Consider the following 24,839-nt stretch of genomic DNA (forward strand, 5'->3'; position numbering starts at 1 on the left):
TTATTATTTTGATATTATTTCCACTTGTGCGCCAGTGCTCTAAGAGTTGATAAAGCTGTGGGAGAAGATACATCTTTATCCTTTCCCCAGGGAGATAAATGTCTCTTTGCCTATGCTAGCCGTACTGGATATCTTCATCAGGTCTTTTGTACTGTGTTCAAACATCCATGGTCCTAAACCGCTCGTTTCCAGCCGCTTCTGCGAGTGTTTGTTGTCGTCAGTCCACCTCTTGGGGGTTCAATCACGCTGCGTTTATCGGTGCGAAGTTGCCAATCTAGCATGTCAGAGAATGTCAGAGAGATATGACATAGATGTCATGGAGATAATGTCCTTATAAGTGTACTCATGTGCGTAAGTGTAGTGTGTAGACCGCTAAGCCATACTTGGCCAGCGTGTTGGACTACGCTCTAAGCCCAACTTATATACTCATTGTAAAAGGAGACCCGTGCCCGTTAGTGAGCCGGTAATGCGCTGATATGGTGAAACCTGAATAGACAACGTGTCGTACGGGTCGTTAGATTCGTATATAGCCGAGAGTGTCATCGAGTATACATTTTTGAAAAATTAACTAAAATAGCTGCACAATATATTTATTTATTTATTTGTTACATAATATATTTATTTATTCTTTAAAATAATTATTTTATAACTATAACCTAAAATAAACTATTTAAAACTAAATAAAATCTTTATCTTTTGTAATTTAAGTTTATTATTTAAGTATTAATTTGTGTACACCCTAACCCTAAACACGTATTTTTCTAGGGAAATAATAATTACAAACTTAAATTGATATTTACAACAAAACACAATGAATATAAGACAAAATAAATATAAGACGTCTCACTGTTTACTTATGGGCATAGTACCCAAAATGCTGGTGATATTGCCCCTTTGAATTGCTAGACTTAGTTGGGCTAAACAAGCGCCAGCTCTTGGGTAGACGTAAGGACCAATTTTTGGGACATAATAAATAAACATATTTATATATTTTTAAATACGGACTTATTTCTTTAACAGGTTTACATAGTAGGGCATGCAGCGCCCGGTTCAGACTCGAGCTACTATTCGTATTCAGTGGAAGCGAATAGCGAATACCTTCGGAAGGTGCGTCGGCACGCGCGCATCATCGCGGGGCAGTTCTTTGGACATCTGCACGTTGACACGTTCCGTGTTATATATGACAAAGGTGAGAATTTAAGATTAAAATATTCTACTATATAAAAACAGTTGCCCTGACCGATTACAGACCAATTCCAGAGAGATTTTCTAACTACGCGGGAGATATGATAGTTAGCGTAAACACAAGTGCATTCTCTATGCCCTCACTCAAATAGTTCGATGGGACGGCAGCTCCGACACGACGGTAAAGAGATCAGACGCAGACGCTACAGTCGCTATAAGACTGATGTAAAAGGCATATACTAAGTGGCCGCGATTGCCAGAGAGTTACAGGTTCAAATCCTATGCATTTTAAATTTATGAAAACTTCTCCAAATGTAGATAAAAGCACTAATAAAAATTATAAAAATTATTCAAAAGCAATGTGTTATCTCTTGTTCTAAACAACACTTTTTATAACCATTCGAAATTTGTTCCACTGTGCATTCTCTGGGTATAAAGTATCCTATGACCTTATCCTATCTTTTTGCCAAATATTTTCAAGATCAGTTTTGTTGCTAAGCGTTTAAAAACAACAGTTTTTTTTAACCATTCGAAATTTGTTCCTCTTTGCATTCTCTGGGTACAAAGTATTCTATAACCTTATTCTGTCTCTGTGCCAAATTCCACCGTCACTGCCAAAAAAATCAAGCTTTTATCGTTTGATTACACATCATGTTGGATATCATTATACATTTTACACAATATTCTACGGCTAAAAATAAAATATTTTGTAATATTAAGGCATAGAAATACCTAAGTGAAAATGTAAATTAGTGTAAGGATTAAATTACAACTGTACAAGTTTCCTTCTTCACCACACGTAAATTCAACGTTATCTACAAGTCGAAGGTTTATTTAAATCGAAGCCATTTTAAGCGAGCCAATACTCCGCTAAAGCTGCCTTTCCACCAGGTATATGTGACATTGCGTAGCAGCAGATTTTTGTGCACACCCTTAGGAAGGATCGTATCCTTCTCATACCGTGGATGGTAAAAGGTTCGATGATATGAAATGAAATATTTATTTTGCTTAATAAGTTATTGGTGTTTAGAATATAGGTGTAAATTATATTAATAAGAATCTTAATAGTTTTAATTATACAAAATAATGTTCTGAGATTTCTAGTATCATATTAAATCATTGTATTAGTTATTATATCACAATTCTAAGTTATAGTGTTAAATCAATGAGATTTTTTGTATCGCTCTCTGCTGATATAAATAAAATAGGTCTGTATTATTTTTTACATAGGTTATTTATTTGTTTACATTTCTATAGTTATTAATTCCTAAATCCTTACTTTTAATATAAATGCGGCAGTGTATGTTTGTTTGTTCTACGTTTACGCCCTAGCAAAGCAACCAATCAACTTGGTTTGTCGTATAGAGTTCGTTAAAAGAACGGAGTCTAACATAGGCTAGTTTTCGTGCCAGGAAAACTAACGCGGACGAAGAAAGCTACATCAGCTAGTGTTATATATAGATGAATAAACTTTATAGCACACAAATTCATTAAAAAAAACGCAAAAACAGCTCTAACATTCTACAAACTTTGATTTGCAAAGGTGATCTTATTGCTTAAGCAATCGCATCCCTCATTGATTAAAAAAAATCGAATGTAAAGGTTTTCCCTTTACATAGCAGCAATTTGTAAAAAATATGTTTTATACTTTTAATATTTAACTAATATATGCTTACCTACAACTTTTTTGCTATTTTCTTGTGTAATTTATTTTACCCTTATCAAATTTATCGAAGGTTAGACTGGAAAATTTGTTCTGGGAATTAATTTTCGTTTCTGTGGGTACATAATATATATTTTTAGTTTTCTTCTTTCTCTACCATAAACCATCAGAATGATGTTTTAGTTGCTATTACGATCTAGCCTATAAACTTGACTTATGAGTAACTTGATTTTAACATATTATAACCAGCTGTTTACCGCGTGCTTTACCGCGTTTATTACGGTTTTTTACAAATCCCGTGGGAACCTTGTTTGGTATTGTTTCCTGGGATAAAAAGTAGCTTATATCACTCTCCCTCCTTTCAACTATTTTTATGCCAAAAATCAAGTTAATAGGTTGCTTAGTTAGTGCGCAAAGTATGGACAAACAAACACATTTTCGCATTTATAATATTAGTTTGGATTGAGATGTAGACCAATGACCTAATTGAAGTAGTATTGAACTTTCACTGTAATTAATAAACATTTCTTCGTGAAACCTTTGCTGTTTTACTAAGTCTGGAAGCACTACCAGCCCTACTACAGTAGTGTGGTAGTAGAGTTAAATACCGAGACCGAGTCTTACGTGATCTGAAAGGTAAGGGGGTAGAATAAGACATTCTGTACTCCAGGTTGGTACTGTGCATTACTTGACAGAAAACACCTACTACGTAAAAAACGATCTTGCGAAAACTTACCCACGTTACGTACCATTGTAAAAGATACACTGTTCCAAAGCTTAGCTTAGCTCTTTTAAACCGCATAGCTAGTCAAGTGGAAGGATATCCCGAAATGCGGCGACCCACTCGATTTATCGACAAATAGTAACCCGGCCAGCTTGGACGGTGTATGTTATGTTATCTGTGACTTGGAATAGCATGAATTTGAAATACAATATTGGACCGATTGCGGCGGTTCAAGCTACTTTGTTCTCAATTCTGCCCTTACTTTGAAACTTAGCTAGAACACTAAAGTCCAAAAACAAAACAATAATGACCAATGGCTTAGTCGAGCGGCGGCAGCGGTGATCGTTGTTGTTTCAAGTTTAAGATCCCGGGATCGATTCTCCGCATAGGAGATATAGGAATTTATTATTTTTGAATTTTCTCTGGTCTGGTCTGGTGGGAGGCTTCGCCCATGGCTAGTTACCACCCTACCGACAAAGACGTGCCGTTAAGCGATTGCGTGCCGGTATGATGTCGCGTAGAAACCGATTAGGGGTATTTGTTAAATACAAATGCCATGCTCTCAAAAAGGCTAGCCCGCTTCCATTTTAGACTGGTGGTGGGGTCACTTACCACCAGGTGGGATTGAACACCTTAGAGATGTCTACAAAAAGTCCACGTAGACTACAACGAATGATTTACCTGACAAAACATTAAAATATACCTACCGGCGTTCCATTTTCCGTTTTCCACGATACCTCGCGACGGTGAACTGTTTAAACGAAGTTAATAATTGCGTGTGTATTTAAACACGAACGAACTTCTTTTTTTTTTTTCGAAAAACACTTTAATGATGCCGTGAAGCGAAGGCTTGCATGTTTAAACAGCCTACAATTTCACAGTAACATTTTAATCGATACTCTTTGATGATAAGTGGGAAAGTTAAAACTGCCTTGTTGGTCTATTGGCTAGCATTTTCAAGTCGTTAGGTAATGTTTTAAGATGAAGAAAGTTTAAATACTAGTTCGGAACTAGGAAAATCTAGTTACAATCCCTATATATTTGACGGCCGACTGGCACAGTGCGCAGCGACCCTGCTTTCTGAGTCCATGGCCGTAAGTTCGATTTCCACAACTGGAATATGTTTGCTTGGTGGACATGATTGTTTTTCAGTGTCTGGGTGTTTATCTATATATTATAAGTATTTATGTATATTATTCATAAAAATATTCATCAGTCATCTTAGTTCCCATAACACAAGCTACGCTTACTTTGAGGTTGGATGGCGATGTGTGTATTGTTGTAGTATATTTACTTATTTATTTAAATAATCAATAATCCCTACATAGTTATAAAGTATTTATTTCATCTCAATATTTAAAATAATATTATGTTTGCCATTTCTGTACATTTAGACATTAGTACCTACATCCATCAGTCTTCAAAACCAAGGTAAAATTATATAAAACTATTACTTTGGGGCTAGATGGCGATGTGTGTATTGTCGTAGTATATGTATTTATATCTTCGAGAGCACGTTTACCTTAGATCTTGGTTGTTATTTCTAAAACGGTGACGGCCGATGAGATTACCACCACTGTTGCCACCAACGCTGGCAGCTCTTCCCGTAGATGTGGTGTGAGACGCCTAGGGTAATATTCCGGAGAACGGGAGCCTCTGTGATACTACTAGCAGCTACTGCGAGCATAAACCTGTCTGCTCAGCATAGTGATTATAGGCTAACCCTGCGGTTGGCAGAGGCCTTTAGTCCATCGTGGTATGCTATCGATAGTGGGTTTTATAACAAAATAATTTTCAGTATCAGCTCCGAACTAGTTAGTTCTAGTTACCACTCCAATGCCTTAAAGAGTACGTTAGGTTTTTGGTCTCGGTTTTTTCCAAACATGAGATAGTAAACGTCTAATACCAATTTTATAATATGGTTCCTAAATTAATTTTGGACCCACCAATGCATAAGTTTAAAGAATATGTTAAAACACATTTATTACAGCGATGTTACTATACAATTGATGAATTTCTTAATGACAAGGTTGCTTGGAAGCATCCAGCTCCGCTTTCATCTCTCACTCGAATGTTAAAATGTAAAATGTTTATGTTGGAAAACAGCAACTGCTGAGTTTCTTGCCAGCTTCTTCTCGATAGAATCTACCCCCCGAACCCGTGGTAGAGTCTCTACACACAGACAGACTTAACGTTTCAAAAGTGCTTATATTAGGAAATAAATGAATTATGAATTTGAATTTGAGCAGCGTCTCTAAATTTCGTTGTCCTGAAAAAAGATGATGAAAAAAGAGACCTATGCCAACCAGTGAGACCTTATTATGTTGAGTATAGAGTAGTATACCTAGAGAGGAAGCTGCTATCTGCCGTCAAGCAGCAGTCCTGTGGTCCAGTGTAAAGGGCTTGGTTGCTGGTGTAAACAGATGCAGTTGAAGCTTAGTTGATGGACTTAGGGCGGCAATTTGTGGGACGTGATCCTTTCCCTGAAATAAATAAACGATTTACATTCGGATCTAGTTAATTAAACTCGCAAACTTACACTGGGGCAACGATTAGTGTTCTAATTCGATCTCACACTCCCTCTATGTCTCCCTCTCTCTCTCTCCCTCTGTGTCTCTATTCCCCCTCTCCCTCTCTCCCCCTCCCTCTCTCCCTCTCTCTCTCTCTCTCTCTCCATCTCTCTCTCTCTCTCTAAATAATAGATGACAGAGTTAAACGATGTCGTGTCATTTATGCACTTATGACCCAGTTTAAAAGAACCGTTTTAACTTACGATTGTATGTGATATATTAATTTTTCAAACTAAACGCTGTTCTAAGCGTTGAACTTTTTTTATCTATGACGTTTTAATTACGGTTGTCGTGTTTTAAAATATTATATTTAATTATAAACGAATTAAAAATACTGCTTACAATTTTCGTTTCATGACTTTATTAGTACTATAACTTTAAAATTTACTGGACCCATAACCTTTGTGAATAAATACTTAAATAAAATATCTAATAAACTAAACGCCTCAGTAATTTAATACGGATTTTTAGCAGAGTCTTATTAACTTTCAATTTTGATATATTATTTAGGACGACATTTTGTGTAAAAAAACCTTTGGCATGTCTAATAAGAGGTAGAGGTAGGAAATATCAATCGACCTTCTTTTCTGGGTTAAAATAAATAATAGTGTATTATTGTCTAGGCCAATGAGAATTTGCATTAATCCCTACTAATATTATAAATGTGAATGTAAGTTTGTTTGTTACGCTTTCACGCGAAAACTACGGAACCGATCTTCATGAAACTTTTTATACATATTCTTGGAAGAATATAGAATACTTTTTATCCCGACATTAAGCTCGGTTCCTTTGGGAGAGGGGATGAGTGTTTGACGATTTTACACCATAACTCCGACAAATTATAACCGATTTAAATAATTATTTTTGTACTATAGAGGTTATAATATGTGTTTAATTTTACCCAAACTGTGATACGGGACAGAAATCCTTAGCGGACAGCAGCAAACCCCTTATTTAAGGCTTAGCGATACTGAATACATTAATTTTTTTTGGATCTAAAACTAAATTTAATGCCACATCAAAAAACAAAATCAAATGCAGGCGAAGTCGCGGGCAACAGCTAGTATAAAATAATGTAAACCTAAAACAATCTACTTAGTACATGGCACATGAGGCTTAAAACCTAAGCTTCAGGTTCATGGACACTGGGCCGCACGTTGAAGGACGTGCTTAATGTTGCCCTGCTCATGATTCTCCACTTGCCATCAGGTGGGCTATCTGCTTCGTCCATATATTATTACTACATATAAAAGAAACAAAAATATAATGTGTTCTATAAAAATCACATTTCTTTTATAACTGTAGTATTATTTCGTTGTGTGTCGAATAAATAAAAAAAAAAAACAAATAATAGTTTTACTTTAGTTTTAAGTGTTGTGCTAAGCGCATTTCTCTTCAAAATATCTTTAGTAATTTAATAATAGTGTCACAGTAGTTCATGTCCTAGTGACTAGGTTAAACAAACAAATATGTTTTTACTTACAATTGAGCAAGTTACAAACTCTTTTTAAAACTTTACAGCCATAGAATTTAAAACATACGGAATCCTTGTTCAGCCATTATTGCATGAAGTGTGTTGTGCCCAAGAACAGTGGAAATGCCCCGCGCACGTCAGACATCACACCCGCGGAATGTTGCTAGCTCACTAATTTTTTGTCATTTTCCCAATTTTTTAGTAAACGTTTAAAACATTACAGGTAAATTACAGTCAACTGCTAAATAGAATGACGTGACTAACCGAGTTCGAGAAACACTACTAAAGTGGAGTGGTTTTTGATGCTTCAATATTAGTCGTGTACACGGTTTCTGTATATTCTTAATTGTGTGTTTGCATTATATACTTGACATTTTTAAGCAACTTATTGAGCAAAAGAGATGATAATAACTTGTTCTACGTTAAACTTAGTACAGACATATGTTCATAATAAAGTGATATTTATGATTAAACGGTCACTAAATTGTTAATTATGTTGATTATAACATTTGTTATTTTTCCTTAGAACGACCAGTGTCATGGGCATTCATGGCACCGTCTGTGAGTCCACACTACCCAGCGGGGTCGTCCAATCCTGGACTTAGACTCTACAAATTTGATTCCGATACTGGCAAGGTAAGTGAACAAATAATTTTGACTTTACTTTTAGCAGGAGTAGCACAGGCAGGAGACAGAAATTATATCCCCCGATTATATCACCCGACAGGGGATATAATTAACGTGTCAACCTGCTAAAGCACGGGAACAGGGAATAGGAGAAGTTTACCCCCGTTAATTATTACGCATATATTATTTGGATATTATTTCCACTTGTGCGCCAGTGGTCTGAGATTTGATAAAGCTGTGGGAGAAGATACATTTTTATCCTTTCCCCGGGGATATAGTTGCCCATGCTAGCCGTGCAGGAGGTGTGATAAATTTTGATAAGTCACTATCAAAAATTCAAAACTCATTTATTTCAAGTAGGCCTAATATAAACACTTTTGAAACGTCAAGTCTGTCTGTTTGTAGTGATTCTACCACCGGTTCGGAAGGCAGATTCTACCGAGAATCAGCCGGCAAGAAACTCAGCAGTTGCTCTTTTCCAACATCAACAATTTACATTTTGCATTTTAACATTCATTTTTCTATCTTGTGAGAGCTGAAAGCGGAGCCGGATGCTTCCAAGCAACCTTGTCATTAAAAAAATCATCAATTGTATAGTAACCTCGCTGTAATAAATGTGTTTTAACAAATTCTTTAAACTTGTGCATTGGCAGGTCCAAAATCACCTTAGGAATCATATTATAAAAGCGTATACTCAATCCCACAAATGATCCCTGTACCTTACGCAGACGATATGCAGATGACACTAATTTATGACCATTTCTTGTAAGTCGACTGTTTATGTCCACTTTTTGTTTATAAAGACTAATATGTTGTCTTACAAATACTATATTGTTATAAATATATTGTGAAGCTACAGTAAATATGCCTATTTCTTTAAACTTCTCACGGAGGGATTCGCGTGATTTAAGTTTATATATTGACCGTACAGCTCTTTTCTGCAATATAAATATAGTTTCGATATCAGCTGCTTTACCCCATAACAAGATTCTATAGGACATAACACTATGAAAGTACGCAAAATAAACCAGCCTAGCTATTTCAACGTCAGTAATCTGTCTAATTTTTCTGACTGCGTAAGCAGCCGAGCTTAGTTTACCCGCTAGTGAATCTATATGGGCACCCCACTGTAGCTTATTATCCAAGGTCACGCCCAGAAAAACTGTGGAAGTCTCTATTTTTAGTGATTCACCATTTATCGTTATATTTTTATCAATTTTCTTTACATTTGGTAAGATAAATTCGACACACTTTGTTTTTTTTGCATTTAAAAGTATGTTGTTAACTGTAAACCAGTGCGACTCATGCGACATAACACGGTTTACTTCGTCAGAGTTATCTTTACTCCTATCAGTCTTAAAAATTAGAGATGTATCATCTGCAAACAATACAATGTCGCATGTTCCACTGACATGGTACGGTAGATCATTTATATACACTAAAAATAGAAAAGTACCCAAAATCGAGCCTTGTGGGACACCCATTGAGGTATTAGAACCCTGAGACTTTGCATCATTTATGCAAACTCTTTGGGTTCTATTGCTGAGATAAGAGGCAACCAAATTTAGTGCAACGTTTTGGATACCATAGTGGCTTAGCTTAAGAAGCAAGGTTTTATGATCAACACAATCGAAAGCTTTAGATAGATCACAAAAAACACCCATGGCGTTCTGTGAACATTCCCAGGCATCATAAACATGTTTTATAAGTTTAGCGCCTGCGTCCGTTGTGCTACGACCTTTAGTAAAGCCATACTGCTCAGGGTGTAGTAAGTTATTTACATTATCATCTTAAAGACGAGTCGGCTGAAATAAATCAATTAAGAATCTTTATGTTATGTATCGTTAAGCAAACTTTGCATTATTTATGACGATTTTACCACTCTAACAATTTATGCCACATGACACAAAGCTCACATTTCAAATTATAAATGCCTTAATTTTAGTCAAGTTGATGTTGCATCAATAGGTTGTGCAAAGGCCATAATAGTGATGTAGTGATGCCAATACTTATTGAGGGGATTTTATCCGAATTGACGTAATTCAACTCCAATAATATTACGATGCGAATGTGTTGATTGAGTGAATTAAAATCTGTAGGTATTGAATTCGTACACAAAACCGTGAAGCTCTCGGTGCAAATTTTAAATGAAATTACGATGAAATGTATGTGACGGGTAAACAGCACATCTTTTCATTTGCCTCCAGTATGGAGGCAAATGAAAAGATGTGCTGGTATGTTACGATGTTAAATTCAGTTCATTAACTTTGACATCACGGTGTCAGTCCCCGTTCGATAATTTTATAATGTTGTTATACTCAATCGTAATATTAGGAAAATAAATAAAATAAAAAATATATACTACGACAATACACACATAGCCATCTAGCCCCAAAGTAAGCGTAGCTTGTGTTATGGGTACTAAGATGACTGATGAATATTTTTATGAATGATATACATAAATACTTATAATATACAGATAAACACCCAGCACTGAAAAACATTCATGTTCATCACACAAGCATTTTCCAGTTGTGGGTATCGAACCCACGGCCTTGGGCTCAGAAAGCAGGGTCGCTGCCCACTGCGCCATTCGGCCGAAATTACCAAAACACTGCAGGGCGCAGGTCTTCTCCTACAGAGAGAATGGTTTAGGCCGCCTACCACGCTGATCCAGTGTGAATTGGACTAGCCTTTGAGAACATTAGAAAAACTTAGGTAGAAAGTTTCCTTACGATGTTTTCCTTCACCGTTGAAACCACTGTAAAATATTTAAATTGCTTAAAAAGCACATAACTTAAAAAACTTTGAGGTGCGTTCCGGGATTCGAACTCGAAGTTCTAACCACTAGGCTATCACCGATTATTAACGTGTAGTTTGGCACAAAGTAATTGATGCTATAGAAAGTCAAATTAGTGCCATGTTGGGGCAGACTGTCAACGTGCAACACGACTACGGTAGTTTAGCACAGTGTAGCGTAAATCATCCTTCAATTAAAGTTTATACTGTTTCGTTTTTATCCATTGTTAAATTTTATTATTTTTTTAGATACAAAGTTAATATTGAAAGTTAATCAGTATCCATACTAAATAAGTAATATTGAAAGTAATATTGAAAGTTAATCAGTAAATCATATTTTTATTGCGAAATAATAATGATGAATAATTAATTCTTAATTAATTAAAAAATATTCTTTATTAACCACAATAATTCATACAGAAAAATTCTTATAAAAACAAAACAATAAAGGAATATACCTATATACCTTAAAGAAGATCAAAAACGTTTCAAAGCTGTATTGCGTTAAAAATAACGTGATAGTGAAATCGATCGATAATCGAATCGATCCACGTGTGTTACTTAAATAAACATAACTTTTATTTTAAGGTGCTGGACTACACTCAGTTCTACTTGGACCTAGCGGTGGCAAACAAAGCAGGAGCGGCGGCGGAGTGGGTAGCGGAATACAACCTGACGCAGTACTACGCTCTGCGAGAGGTTTCGGCGGAATCTCTGCATCTCCTAGCGGACAAACTGAGAATAGGAACGGGTCATGAGATGACTACATTTAACAAGTGAGTGTTTTAAATTCGCATGCTTGCAGTGAATTCATTGTCAAGTACAAAACTTTGAGGTTCTGGATTTAACGAGTCTCATTTGTTTCTTGATAACTGTTATAATTCTCTGCAATATCACCTGGTGATGATGCGGTCTAACATCGCAGCGGGTTAAAGTGTTAAGGGTACAAAAGTTATATACATATCAACCTTTATTTCTAATCAGGTTCAGGTTATTTTTTTTGGTTACATTAATATTTGTTTCGAAAGATCATTGTCTATCAAACTTGAAGATGTGTGTATGTTTAATTCACGTACTTAATTTCGTTTTCCTAGGTATTTACGCGCTTACAACGTAAAATACGATGGCGCAGACAACTGCGACGGAGCTTGCGCGCATCAACACTTCTGCGCGATCACGTGTCTAGAACACCTCACTTACCGGCAATGCGTAGACGCGGCAGCGAGCGCTCTCGCCGCGTCAGGTCGGTCCGCTTCGCTTGCCGCTCCGCTCGTGAACATACTACTCACCCTTATCATATGTATCATCGTGCTTTAATTGTTTTATCGTTAGCAAACTTTGAATAGTAATGGTGTAATAACGGTGTGAGTTGATGAATTGAAATAACGAGTGTTATTTACAATAAAGTCGACGTGAACGTTTTATTGCCGCTATGAAACTAGATGTGTAATAAAGAGAAGGGTTTTCGACTGGTGTGTGTGAATTGTTATGGGTATGCTCGGGCTATTTGTGATATGACAAGACTACGTTAGCGGCTCATGGTTATTATTATGGCGTTTTAATAAATTTGAATATGGATATTATTCGATGTATTTCTTTACTGTTTTCGTTGTAGTTTCAATGGAGATGGACGAGGTTTTTTAACAGTTAGTTTAACATAAGGTTAAAAGAAGCTTTATGAATCGACTTTCAAAAAAGAAGGATTTTAAGTTTTGATCAGTTTGTTTAATTGCACATTACAATCTCGTTTTAATTACCCTTTAGTGTCTAAGTGCAACGTTTGACGACGATCTTAAGAGGACGAAACTCTTTAACGTAGAGAAGAAAATTATTCAAATTTCATTACATAAAATTTTCAATTCCAATTCCAATAATTTTAATATACGTTTATTTATATAATTTGAACAACAGATAAATACACCACAATAAGTTTTAAAGAAGTTTACCAGAAAAACACGTGGTATTAAAAAAAAAGGTTTGCTTATTTATTTTTCATATCTGTTCATAGCAATAAGTCAGGTCAAATATCGTCCATCTCCTATTAGCATGTTTTCCTAATCTTATATACTGTTATTATGATTGTGGAATTTCGTAATCCATAGTTGCAGCATGTACATATACACTATCACGGAAACATACTGTTTGGGATATATGTTGCATGTTGAATTTCATAATTGCTGTACCTATGCGTTACACACTGTGCGTACATTGTGCTTACACTATGCGTTGTCTTTAAAGTAATGTGCGATTCCGGATAGCTGTGTCATGGAATAGTTAAACGTAGCCACCAGTAGTTCAACACGAACGTGTTATAGATTAAATGCGTACGTTCTACGGAGTACTCGATACCCTTTTAAGCCGTGCGCTTTTAAAACCCAAACCCCTCGTTATAGGCTTAGCGTCACTTTACCTATTTTTAGTTTGTTTGATTTATCGGCTGGGACTGCTCGGATTTATACCATTCTATGAACGATATTTCCTCTTATTTTTAGTGTTTGCAAAAACCAATAAACCTTTTTACTTCAGAAAGTAAATATCAATGTTAATATTATATTAAAAAAACCCTTTCCATAACTTATGGTAACACGATTTTATTTTTACGTATTATATTCTTATTTTCTCTTTATGTACATATTATGTGAACACACAGTAACTGTTCTAACTGGTCAATGTGGAAAGATAAAATATCATGCTATATAACATAAATTGTAATTTTTATTATATTTTTCATTATGTTTAAATGGGGGGAAATGATTGATAAATAAATGTTAGTATTACGAAGGCAAAAAACTAACTAATATGGCCATATTATAGATTTCGACACTGCTGTTGTTTTTCCAGCTATTATAAAAAAATACGTTGATTTACAATTTATTTAGTGGGACTACTGGTTGCTTCTGTTATGTTCTGGCTATTAGATGTACTTACTGATAGAATGATTATAATAATTTTTATACAGCAGTAATTGGCAAGCATTCGGTAATATATTATTAAATATAAATGTACATATATCAGTATAGCGTTAAATACGAAAATTTTCATGCGTAAATCTTTTATGACACATTTACCGTTGTTTCTTTCTTTGATCTTAAGCAATCGTTACATCTTGATTTGGAAGAAGTTTTTAATTTTTGTTATTAAAATGAGTGAAGGTATTATATCCTTAAAATATAAAATTGTCTAGAGAATAGTAATTAAATCTAACTTTTCGTTGACTTGCAAAGTTACATTGTAAAAAGTTATCTTATTTGATCGTAGGTAATTAATTTATTTGTAGAAAATTGTTAAGTATGCTTTAGTAAAAATAATATTATGTCATTTAAGTTTAGATAACTCGCTAACAATCTTCAAAGACACGTATGAACTAAGAGTTCATAGATGCCTTTAAATTTTAATCGTATTTCAAAATCTCAAAGGCGAAACGTAATAGTAATTTAACTTTGCGATTATTTTGTGTAAATAAATATCTGTATTTGTAACTTAGGTCTCAACTTTGTAAAGGAGGAGCAATTAGTTTATAAGTAAGTCTTACTATAAGAACCTATCGCTAACTAATTATTTTATCGCGGTGACCAATGTTTTATGTAGGGGATAAATTAATGGTAAATACAACTTGAACCATGTTGTGGCATGGCACTGATTTTATATGACATTCAAGTTGCGTAATTTATGACGTCAAATTTGACACCTCTTGATATATCACCACACATTTATAGCGATCCAGACTGCACTTTTGGATTATAATTTAAAGTTTTCTTTAGTTATTTTTTAGTTTTTCTTATTTTTAATATTACTTTTGTTTAACTTTTTTTTTAGTATATATATATAGGTTGGTATAGGTATATAGGTTGTACACAACTTTAAGTGGCTAGTCACACTGTTTAGAAACAAAATATTTGTAATTTTCTCTTGATATGTATTGTGAACAAGCTGTTGGTGTTCCTTTAATAAATAAACAAGAAGTAAATAAATAAAATATATTTCAATTAGGACGTTAAATGATTTGGGAAGGTACACCTACTTCATCAACTCCATTAAAACCTGTGAAAGGGATTTTCGATTTGACGCTCACTGTATATCGCTAAGCGGCGGTGGCAGCTTAGTTGTTAGGCCCAGAGTGCCTCCTGTCAGGAGGACTAAGTTCGATCCCACGTATAACTAACTTCTCAGAGCTCTTGTTGTGGCGGTGAAGGAAGGCATCGTGAAGAAACCTTCATGCCTGAGAGTGGTCCCATACGTTCTCGAGGACGTGGAAAGTCTGTTTATCCACATTTTGGCGTGGTGGACCAGTCCAAGCCCTTCTTGTGCCCTCTAGTGGGCCGGTAATGAGCTCAAAATGATAATGTGTGTCGCGAGCCAGCATCTGGTCTAACAAAAATAAACTGCTACTGTTCTACATTCGTTTTTTTTAGTCGAACTATGTCCTGACTGACGCCTAGCTGTCAGTTTCGGTGCAAAATCTATATCGTATGCACTTTAGATGCCCACCGAGATACCATATTAAAGTAGTTTAATCGGTGTCAGCTTTAATATCCGAGTTCTCCGGGGGTCTGCCCCAGTTATAACGATAGTATCAAAATAATTTCCTTAGTTACGGCGGTGGCCCCAATCCGCTGAGACCGGTACGACTGTATTTACATTTTCGCTCAAGTTTCCTGTAAATTATGCTGCGGGATACGCGAGTATCAAGTTCTATATCTTTTTGAATTATCATACTATTTTGTTGTAGACTAAACTAAAGTTAAACTTCTATATAGCCGTATCTATGGTTGGACATAACTGAAATAAACTCCTTTGGTTTATTTTTATTCAAATAAAATCTTCTTAATTCAAATAGACCTATCACAACTTTACATGTCTCTTCTATAAATATATTCAGAACTAGCGATACCTTACGACTTCTTATATCTTCTCATCAGAAAATTTGTCAATCTACTTTCATTCTACGGCTCATCGCGTCATGTTCCTCGCTCTTTACTCAAGTTCTAAAGGTGGTAGAGAGATATTAATGAGCCTTCTTCAGGAATTAGCCTGAGAATGCAAACAAAATTCCATAAATTAGAATTACATTTCAACAAAAAACAAATTCTTCACGTTTATAATTTCTGCAGATAGACTTGCGTTATTATTATGTGGATACATTCGCCATAGCAGCGAGTCACAGGGCGCAACTGCACTCACGACCGTGGACCGTGGAATTAAGAAATCCTTGCAAAAAATCTATGTTCAACAATGGACTTTCGCCCACTAATGAGTGTATGACGATACCTTCGTTTTAACTAAATCTAAAGCTACGATTGCTACGTAGCCTACGCAACGTTTGGATATCGCTACGTAGAGTGCGTAACACGAATTTAGTAAGAAAATACACATAACTTGGCTTGGTTTTCTTTTGTTATCAACCGCGAAACGTCTGACGATCAATTCTGTTTAATTTTTAGATGATTTCCATTTGCACCGCATGGTTTTTTGTAAGGCCAAGACATATTGTTATTTTTACGACATTGTAATTTTTTAAACTTTCGAGTCGATATGATCTTTGACTCGATTAAGTTGAATAGAACTATAAGCTGTAATTTTCATTTTGCTTCCATTTGGTGCCATATCATTCTGCATTATAGAGATAGGTTTTTTTAAAAAAGTAATAATTAACTATAAACAGAGCAACAATTCACAGGGCATGCAAGGAGCACGTCCTCTAACATGTCGCCGTGTCCATCAATTTAAGGCGTAGGTGTTAAGACACGTGCCTGAAATTACACCGGCAACTACCCCTTTCAGACAGCATTAAAACAATGCCGCTTAGCAGTGGAAATAAGCATGGCGATAGTACTGCCTTGGACGAGCTATGCCACAAAAACTTCTTATACTAGCTTTTCCTATGTCGCCTTTTTAAATATAAATACTATATTTAGTTTTACGTACATGTACAATAATAAATATCCCTTGCTTAAGTCGCTTTTGAGTATCGAAACACCACAATGTTAAAGTTAAATGGACTTAATATTCCTTAGTTTAGAGTCGCAAATTCTTTACTTCTAATTTGTATTTTAAAACACGAATGAATTGGCATTGGAATTGGCTGTAAAACAAGGTGGTAAGATCCAATTTACTCTAGCATTGCACTGAGTTTTAAAGTGTAGGTACTCAAACGCATCACGCAGAAATATGTGTTGTAACTGAGAGCCGAAGGATAGGACAGATGTATGTACTCATATGTCGCCTGTGCTTCTACTGTACTGTTTACTGCATACTGTATGTATATTTCATATTCGGGTAATATGATTTGTCATGCTTAAGTATATGTCACTCTATCTAGGTGTCTATGCCTAACCCTAATAATTGTAATGATACCTACATTGTTTTTTTAAGTATCAAATAAATGTACTCATCATTCAAATTGTAAATAAATTAATTCATAGCTTTTATGTACTTATTAATTAACTCAGCGTGTTGGTTTTCTATCACGATAAAATTAATGTAACTAATAAAGTGAATGTTTTAATGATTTTAATAAACAATGAAAATCGAATGGTGTTTTCTTTAATGCCGTTAGAATTTATAGGAAAGATTTTAATAAATAAATACAAATCTGGTTTTAGTGTTAAAAATATGTACTACATTCAGAATTCAAATAAGTATTCAAAGTAAAGATAGAGTTAATAAATTGAAATGTATGTTTTTTTAATTGCAATATATTTCAACGGAAAAATAAATTTGCTTTTTTAAACTACAACTTTGTTTAACAATACATGAAAATAGGATTGTGGCAGTGTCATAAATAGTAAATAAAGAAATAAATATACTACGACAATACACACATCGCCATCTAGCCCAAAAGTAAGCGTAGCTTGTGTTATGGGTACTGAGATAGCTGATGAATATTTTTTTATGAATATAATACACATAAATACTTATAATATACAGATAAACGCCCAGACACTGAAAAACATTCATGTTCATCACACAAACACTTTCCAGTTGTGGAATCGAACCCACGACCTTGGACTCAGAAAGCAGGGTCGCTGCCCACTGCGCCACTCGTCCGTCAAAATAGAACATATTTTCATTTAATTTTTCGTATTTTACTTTCCTATCCGAGAATATAAACTATTATTTACTAGCTGATACCCGCGACTTCGTTTGCGTGGATTATGGTGTTTATAACCGCGGGAACCCTCTTATTTCGCAGGATAAAAGACAGCCTATGTTCTTTTCCATGACAAAAGCTCCAAATCCGTTCAGCGACTTTTGCTTGATTGAGTAACAAACACACTTTCTCATTTATAATATAGTAGGATTTAGTTGCAAACCGATCTATCGAGTGTTATCCTAGAGCGGGCAGTTACCTTGGCCAACGAATTAGCCATCCAAAGGGGCAATGCTGCCAGCATCTTAGGAACTGTGCCTCGCTGCGGTGGTTTCGAGGACGTTTTAGATTTTATTTAGTTTTAATATTTAAAATTTATTTAATAGTTTATTTTATTATTATTTTAATATCCTAAATTAAAATTAATTTCGAAGTTGCAAAGCCGCTATTAGCGATAAAAAGTATCACTAACACCAGTGTAAGTGTCAATTTAGTAGCCGCTGTCTTAGGACTCTCTTGAACAAGTCTTGTGTAATATGCTCGTATAAGAAGCTTTCAGAAATACAAAGTTCATAATACTTTATTAGGTTTAGCCAGGCATGATACGGCTCTAAGCATCAGTTAATTCTGCGGACGAGAGTAGCCGTACGTGACTCGATCCAGCCTCTAGGGCTTTGCTGGAAACAAAACAAAGTTGTGATAATGCTGTATCGCTAGCAAGTATATAAGTCCACTATTTTTGAGAGTTTCTCCAATTTAAGCATTTTTTCGTCGACCCCTTGCGGTTGGAATGTTAACATTAAATAGCGAGGTCCCTAGGTTCCATTCTCGGGTCGAGTCAAGAATTATAACGCATTTATTTTGACTTCATGAGTCAAATAATTAAATTTTTGCCCATATTTTTCATTATTAACAAAACAAAGTTGTGATAATGCTGTATCGCTCGCAAGTATATAAGTCCACTATTTTTGAGGGTTTCTCCAATTCAAGCATTTTTTCGTCGACCCCTTGCGGTTGGAATGTGAACATTAAATAGCGAGGTCCCTAGGTTCCATTCTCGGGTCGAGTCGAGAATTATAATGCATTTATTTTTTTCTGTTAAATATTCTGGAGCGAAAATCTGACGGTTGTTGATAGGTAAGGTTAGGAGACGAATAGAATTTTTTTTTTATTTCTATTTGTCAGATTTAAAGTTATTACATCAAAAGCTCGTGTATTCTTTTTATGTTTATAGACGAATGCTTGACTGCAATTAGACCTGATGAAAAGTAATGATGCAGCCTAAGGTGGAGCGCGCTTGCCTGGAAGATGCCTATTCCCTCTTGATTTGAAGGTACTCATATTGTAGGTACTAGGGAAATTGGAAGCTGAGAGGGCATTCCAGATCCTTGCGGTGCTATTCAGAAACGAAGATGCAAAGCATGTACGCGTCCGTGGTACATCAACTACGTAAGGATGCAGATCCTTACGGTGCCTCGCGGTTCGATGGTAACAGTTGATGGGGGAACTAGTTCAAGCAGTTCTTGAGCACTTTCTGTATTATAAGTACTAATTAAGTTTGACTATCAAGCAAACTATGCTTTAGTTTCCTTATAAAACTTCTCAATATTTAATAAGACAGATTTCAAGTAAATACCTTTACTAGGAAAGAAGGAATAATAAGAGTCTGAAATGTAAATGCAATGAAGGCAATTACTCTTGTAGACAATCACAGCGCTTGCTCGCCGTTTCCCATTGAATGGAACTGTCAGCTAAAAATTGTAATTAAAAAATTGTCTGTGAATTTCGGCGCTTTATTTTTGAAACATTTTTAAAACTTAATGGCATCCATATGTGCACGGGAACCGCAATGGCAACTTTATTTTATATACCAGACAACTTTTCGCTTTGTCAAGAGATCTTTTTTTTTTAATTTATTGATTCATGATTTTGTTTTCACAATAATAAATTATTAATGGTATGTATATGTAAACCATAAGGCTGATGAAAACTCTTACAGTTATAAACACGTTTTAAATTACCATGTGAATTTAATATTGCGAGAAAATTTAAAATATTTCCGCTTCAACAAAGTAATAAGAAAATAATATAATATTAAAATAAATTGGAGAAAAAATATTTATTTTATCTGACTGCTTATTTTACCGCTAATATGATATTATTTCTCAAAACTCTGATTGTGCAATTAATTTTGAATTGTTCTTTTTGTCTGTTCTGATTGCTATACATCCAGGTTATAATATTATGACTAATTATCTTTCACTTTTAATGTTCTGAAATATTTTTTAATTCTATAGAATTAAATTCGTATCACTTTTAGTTATCAGTTTTGCACTACAGGGCACGGGTCTCCTCCCACAATAAGGTTAAGGCCGTAGTCCACCACTTTGGATGGACCGTGGATTGGTGGACTCCACACAACTTATAGAACATTATGTAGAACTCTCTAGCATGCAGGTTTCCTCACGATGTTATCATTCACCGTGGAAGGAAGTGATATTTTTAATTCCTTAAAACGCACATAATTTAGAAAAGTTTGAGGCTGGGAATCGAACTTGGCCCCCCGAAGGCAAAATCGAGGTTTTACCCAATGCACTATGTCTGCTTCTTAAAGGCGAACGTGAAACTTGGAAACTAGCATCGCTCTTCTAACTTTATATTACAAGACGTCTTGCTTCTTCGAGAGATCAAATACAGAATTTCGCGTTTTGCATAAATTTGCATCACAATACGCTTTGTGCTTGCCATGCTCATGATATCACCCTGAAGACATTATCTACTTATGGATTATTCACCTTGCCTCAAAAGATGTGTGCTCATTTTAAAGCCGAAAGCGTGCTTCATAAAAAAGACTTGGATTTGTGACTCAAATAATTAAATCATGAGTCAAATAATTAAATTTTTGCCCATATTTTTCATTATTACGTGTTTAAAAATAAAGGTTTCCTATTTTTCAATACAAATTAATAGCATCAAAAGTGACAATGTGTGTTTATTGGGATTTCGATGATATTATATTTATTTATGTGTAAGTGGGACCATTCATTTACATTTCTTATCTGTGGTCTGGACCGTGAATGTCTATGGATTCTGTGGTTTTTTAGTGGGTCTGTGGTCGAAAAGAACTAATGTCCTTTTTTGTGTTGAGTCATAATTTTATAAATTTCGTTATAGAAAACTAAGTCGGGTTTCCCTTGGTTTTCCTAATCCTAAGGTTGCCTGGAAGAGATCCCTACTAAGCGATAAGGCCGCCCTTTGTATCCTACCTTTTAAGTTTATTTTTGTTGTGTCCATTGTTTTTTTTTCCTATTTGTGGTGTACAAATAAAGTGTATAAATAATCTAAACAAAATAAATAAGTCATGGAATACAATCAACTATTATAATTCGTACTACGTGAAGTTTTATTCAAACCAGTCCCACATAAAAGGTCACCGGCGTCAGCGCAATGGGAGAAGATTTCTACAGTAAGGTTTCGGCTTTCGGAAGGACTGAGTTTGATTCACGACATGCAACTCTCACTTTCGGAGTTATGTGCGTTTTCAATTTAAGCTATCAAAATATCAGTTTCTTTAACGGTTTAGGAAACATCACCGTTAAACTGGTTACCATGTCCTTCAGACAGGATTTCAGGACTTGCAACAATGCTGATTGGCGGAAGAAATAAGAACGGCTGTAGTTGTTTATATGTTTGTTGGAATATATATTATATTGCTCTATATATGTACTATCTTATAAGTTATATGTTAATTTTATGTTTATTTAGTTAAATCATAATATTTTACTTACATACATATATATGTTGCACCACCTAGAATTTTCTATAGAATTTGCTCGTATGCCTTTGGTTGCCTGAAAAAGATCGTTATATAGCGATAAGGCCGCCAAATTGTACCTTCTCCCTCATTGTTCTATGTGTATGTATCTCTGTAATTTTTCTCTGTGGTGTACAATAAAAGTTTTATTCATTCCCTGGACGAGGTCTATCGCTCTACTCTTCTAGCTATAACTTCGTATTCATAACAGTACAATATCATATAAGCTGTCCACAACTTATCGCTTCAACCGTGCCATAATTTATACGGCTTATAAAATAAATAATTATTTTATTTCAGACCAAACGCTATCGAGAATGTTATCAGATTACTTCAAAGGTCACACCGTGAGGGGTGTCGCGTGATAAGCCGCAGTTCACGGCATAATAACGATGCATTACGGCAAATTCTTTTCTTTTATTAGTAAAGGCTAAATTATGTGTCAACAATTCGTACAGGTCCTGAATGGAAATCTTGTTTTCATGTATTTACTTAATATACTTCTATACCGATATAATAAGGAAAGATTTGCATTTTGTTTATTTATAACTAGCGACCGGCCCCAACTTCGCACGAAATGTAGATATTAAATTACTCAATATTAGTATCTACATTGCTGTTTGAAGTCAATTATAATAATTCAGCTCCGTAGTACATTATTAAAAATAGAGCTTCTCTCGACTGAAAAAAGTACTCTGAGATCTAAGCATTGCTCTTCGAACACGCATAGCGCGGTGATATGTGTTCTTTATACTCATATGGCGTAGAAGCTTGGACTCACAGAGATCATGTCCAGGAAACTCGAAGCGTTCGAGATGTGGGTGTACAGACGTATGCTAAGAATACCTTGGACTTGGAGTGAGCTATGTTAGGAGTGTATCTAAGTGATCATAGATCACAAATTCGTAAGACCCGTAGAAGAACTGGAGTAACTGACATTGCTCAGGTGACAATAAGTGGGACACAGAGCTTAGAGAACTGATGGACCCCGCACCGGAAAACGCAGCGTTTGTTGATCCCAGGTGGACAGACGATATCAAGCGAGGCGCTAGGAGTTGCTGGAAACAAGTGGCCGAGAACCGTAGATTTTCGAACTTTCTAAGACAAAAAGACCTGTATCCAGCAGTGGACGACGTGATGATGATAATTTATTCATTTGGTACCAAGATTAGTATATCTTATAGATTAGCCATATTCATAAACAAAAAAGATGTGGCCAAGAAAGCACTTTTCTCTATAAGATTGTTTTTTATGTAAGTTTCGTCTCGTTGTATACCTGTTTCCTGGCTGAAAATGAAATTTTGCGTGATTAGAGTTCATACTATGAGCTAGGACACCGTATACTTTTTATCCTGAAATTCAGCAAAATTCCCTTTTGAGAGGGAGTGCAAAGTTAAACCCATTGTACACTATAACTCTTTTTACATTTTACATTGGAAAGTAAATTATATTATACTATAAGTTAGAACTGATTCATACCCAAAAATTAAACTAATAATCACGTTTACAAATGTGCCCTAATACAGATAATTAATTGGTTTCCAAGTCCTACATTTACAGTGGAAATACAGCTGACGAGTAAATCAACCTGCTTTTATCAAAGCCCCTGTGAATTCGACTATAAAATCTAAACAGAGTTATTATTTCTAACAATGGACATAATAACCCTCGGGATACTCATTTCAGATTATGCTCCGGGAACAATAAATTATTATAACGCATTGAATAAACTTATGAAATTGGCTGTTCTTTTGTTATATTTTGCTTTCGTTTCTTAATATCACTTCACTTCCAGAATCCATTATATTTTACCGCATTGTCGACGTATTTTTTTTTTTATTACCTACTCTAAATAACAGCTTGCTAGCACTAAGTGCCTCTGAGCTAAGTCGCTGATTGACGGACAGACGGATGTGGCAACACTATATGGGATCCTTAATAATAATAAATTATATTCACATCGCCATCTAGACCCAAAGTAAGCGTAACTTGTGGTATGGGTGAAGAAAATTTTTATGAATAATATACATAAATACTTATAATATATAGATAAACACCCAGACACCCAGAAAAACATTCATGTTCATCACTTAACCATTTTCCAGTTGTGGGAATCGAACCCACGGCCTTGGGCTCAGAAAGCAGGGTCGCTGCCCACTGCGCCAGTCGGCTGTCAACGTCATCGTTGTTGACGACTCAGAACTAAAATTTCTTTTATCATTTCTGCAGAGTCGGTGAAATGAATCTTTTAAAGAAGAAATCTGACTGATTGGAATGACTTCGTTCTATCTTAATGTAACAACACTAAAATAATAGATCTTCACCTTCGAACAATATAATTTTATTTAATCTGCAAATATTAGACATAGCAGTGCCAATCTAAAAACCACAAATGGTACAGAAATACAATAATTACCACTTGTGGTCAGATAACCTGAGAAATATTACGTACTCTACATACAAAGTAATCGCTCTGTAATACCTACATGCGAAGTAATATTATTTCGGCAATATTTCTTTCTTTTAAATAATTAAAAAGCCTTCAGCAAAAAGTAAACTGTTTCGACAAATCAACCTGACAGAATTGAAATAACAATTTTAACATCTAATAAAAATATTATAAGTTTTATAGACTAACGATATTTTTCTTACTTAGAGATAAAGATTTTTAGTTGTGGAGGTTATTTCGGTTATCTCGAACTTTTAAAGTAAAGTAGATACCTATATGAATAAGTTATTGTAAATCTTCTTTTAACTGTTTGCGATGAAACTTTGGCGAGTTTTGGAAGCGCTAGGCTATTCCTAGAAACATCAGTTGTAATAAAACTTTATTATTACATCTCATTTTCTGAATCTTATATTTATAACTAAGTTAGGTCATTCAATCTCTCCA

The 24,839-nt window shown here is 35.1% G+C and overlaps 1 protein-coding gene across 1 annotated transcript; it reads left to right on the forward strand.

Annotated features, from left to right (window-relative positions):
• The first annotated feature begins 279 nt into the window (after positions 1-279).
• Positions 280-12,641, forward strand: LOC120626442 (acid sphingomyelinase-like phosphodiesterase 3b). The gene is made up of 5 exons (XM_039893969.1): positions 280-291; positions 1,021-1,189; positions 8,143-8,252; positions 11,631-11,818; positions 12,137-12,641. Exons 1-5 carry the CDS (start codon positions 280-282, stop codon positions 12,357-12,359), a joined length of 702 nt encoding a protein of 233 aa, XP_039749903.1. The 3' UTR covers positions 12,360-12,641.
• Positions 12,642-24,839: the final 12,198 nt, after the last annotated feature.

This window comes from Pararge aegeria, chromosome 9 (assembly GCF_905163445.1).
Source record: "Pararge aegeria chromosome 9, ilParAegt1.1, whole genome shotgun sequence".
Lineage (NCBI taxonomy): Eukaryota > Metazoa > Arthropoda > Insecta > Lepidoptera > Nymphalidae > Pararge > Pararge aegeria.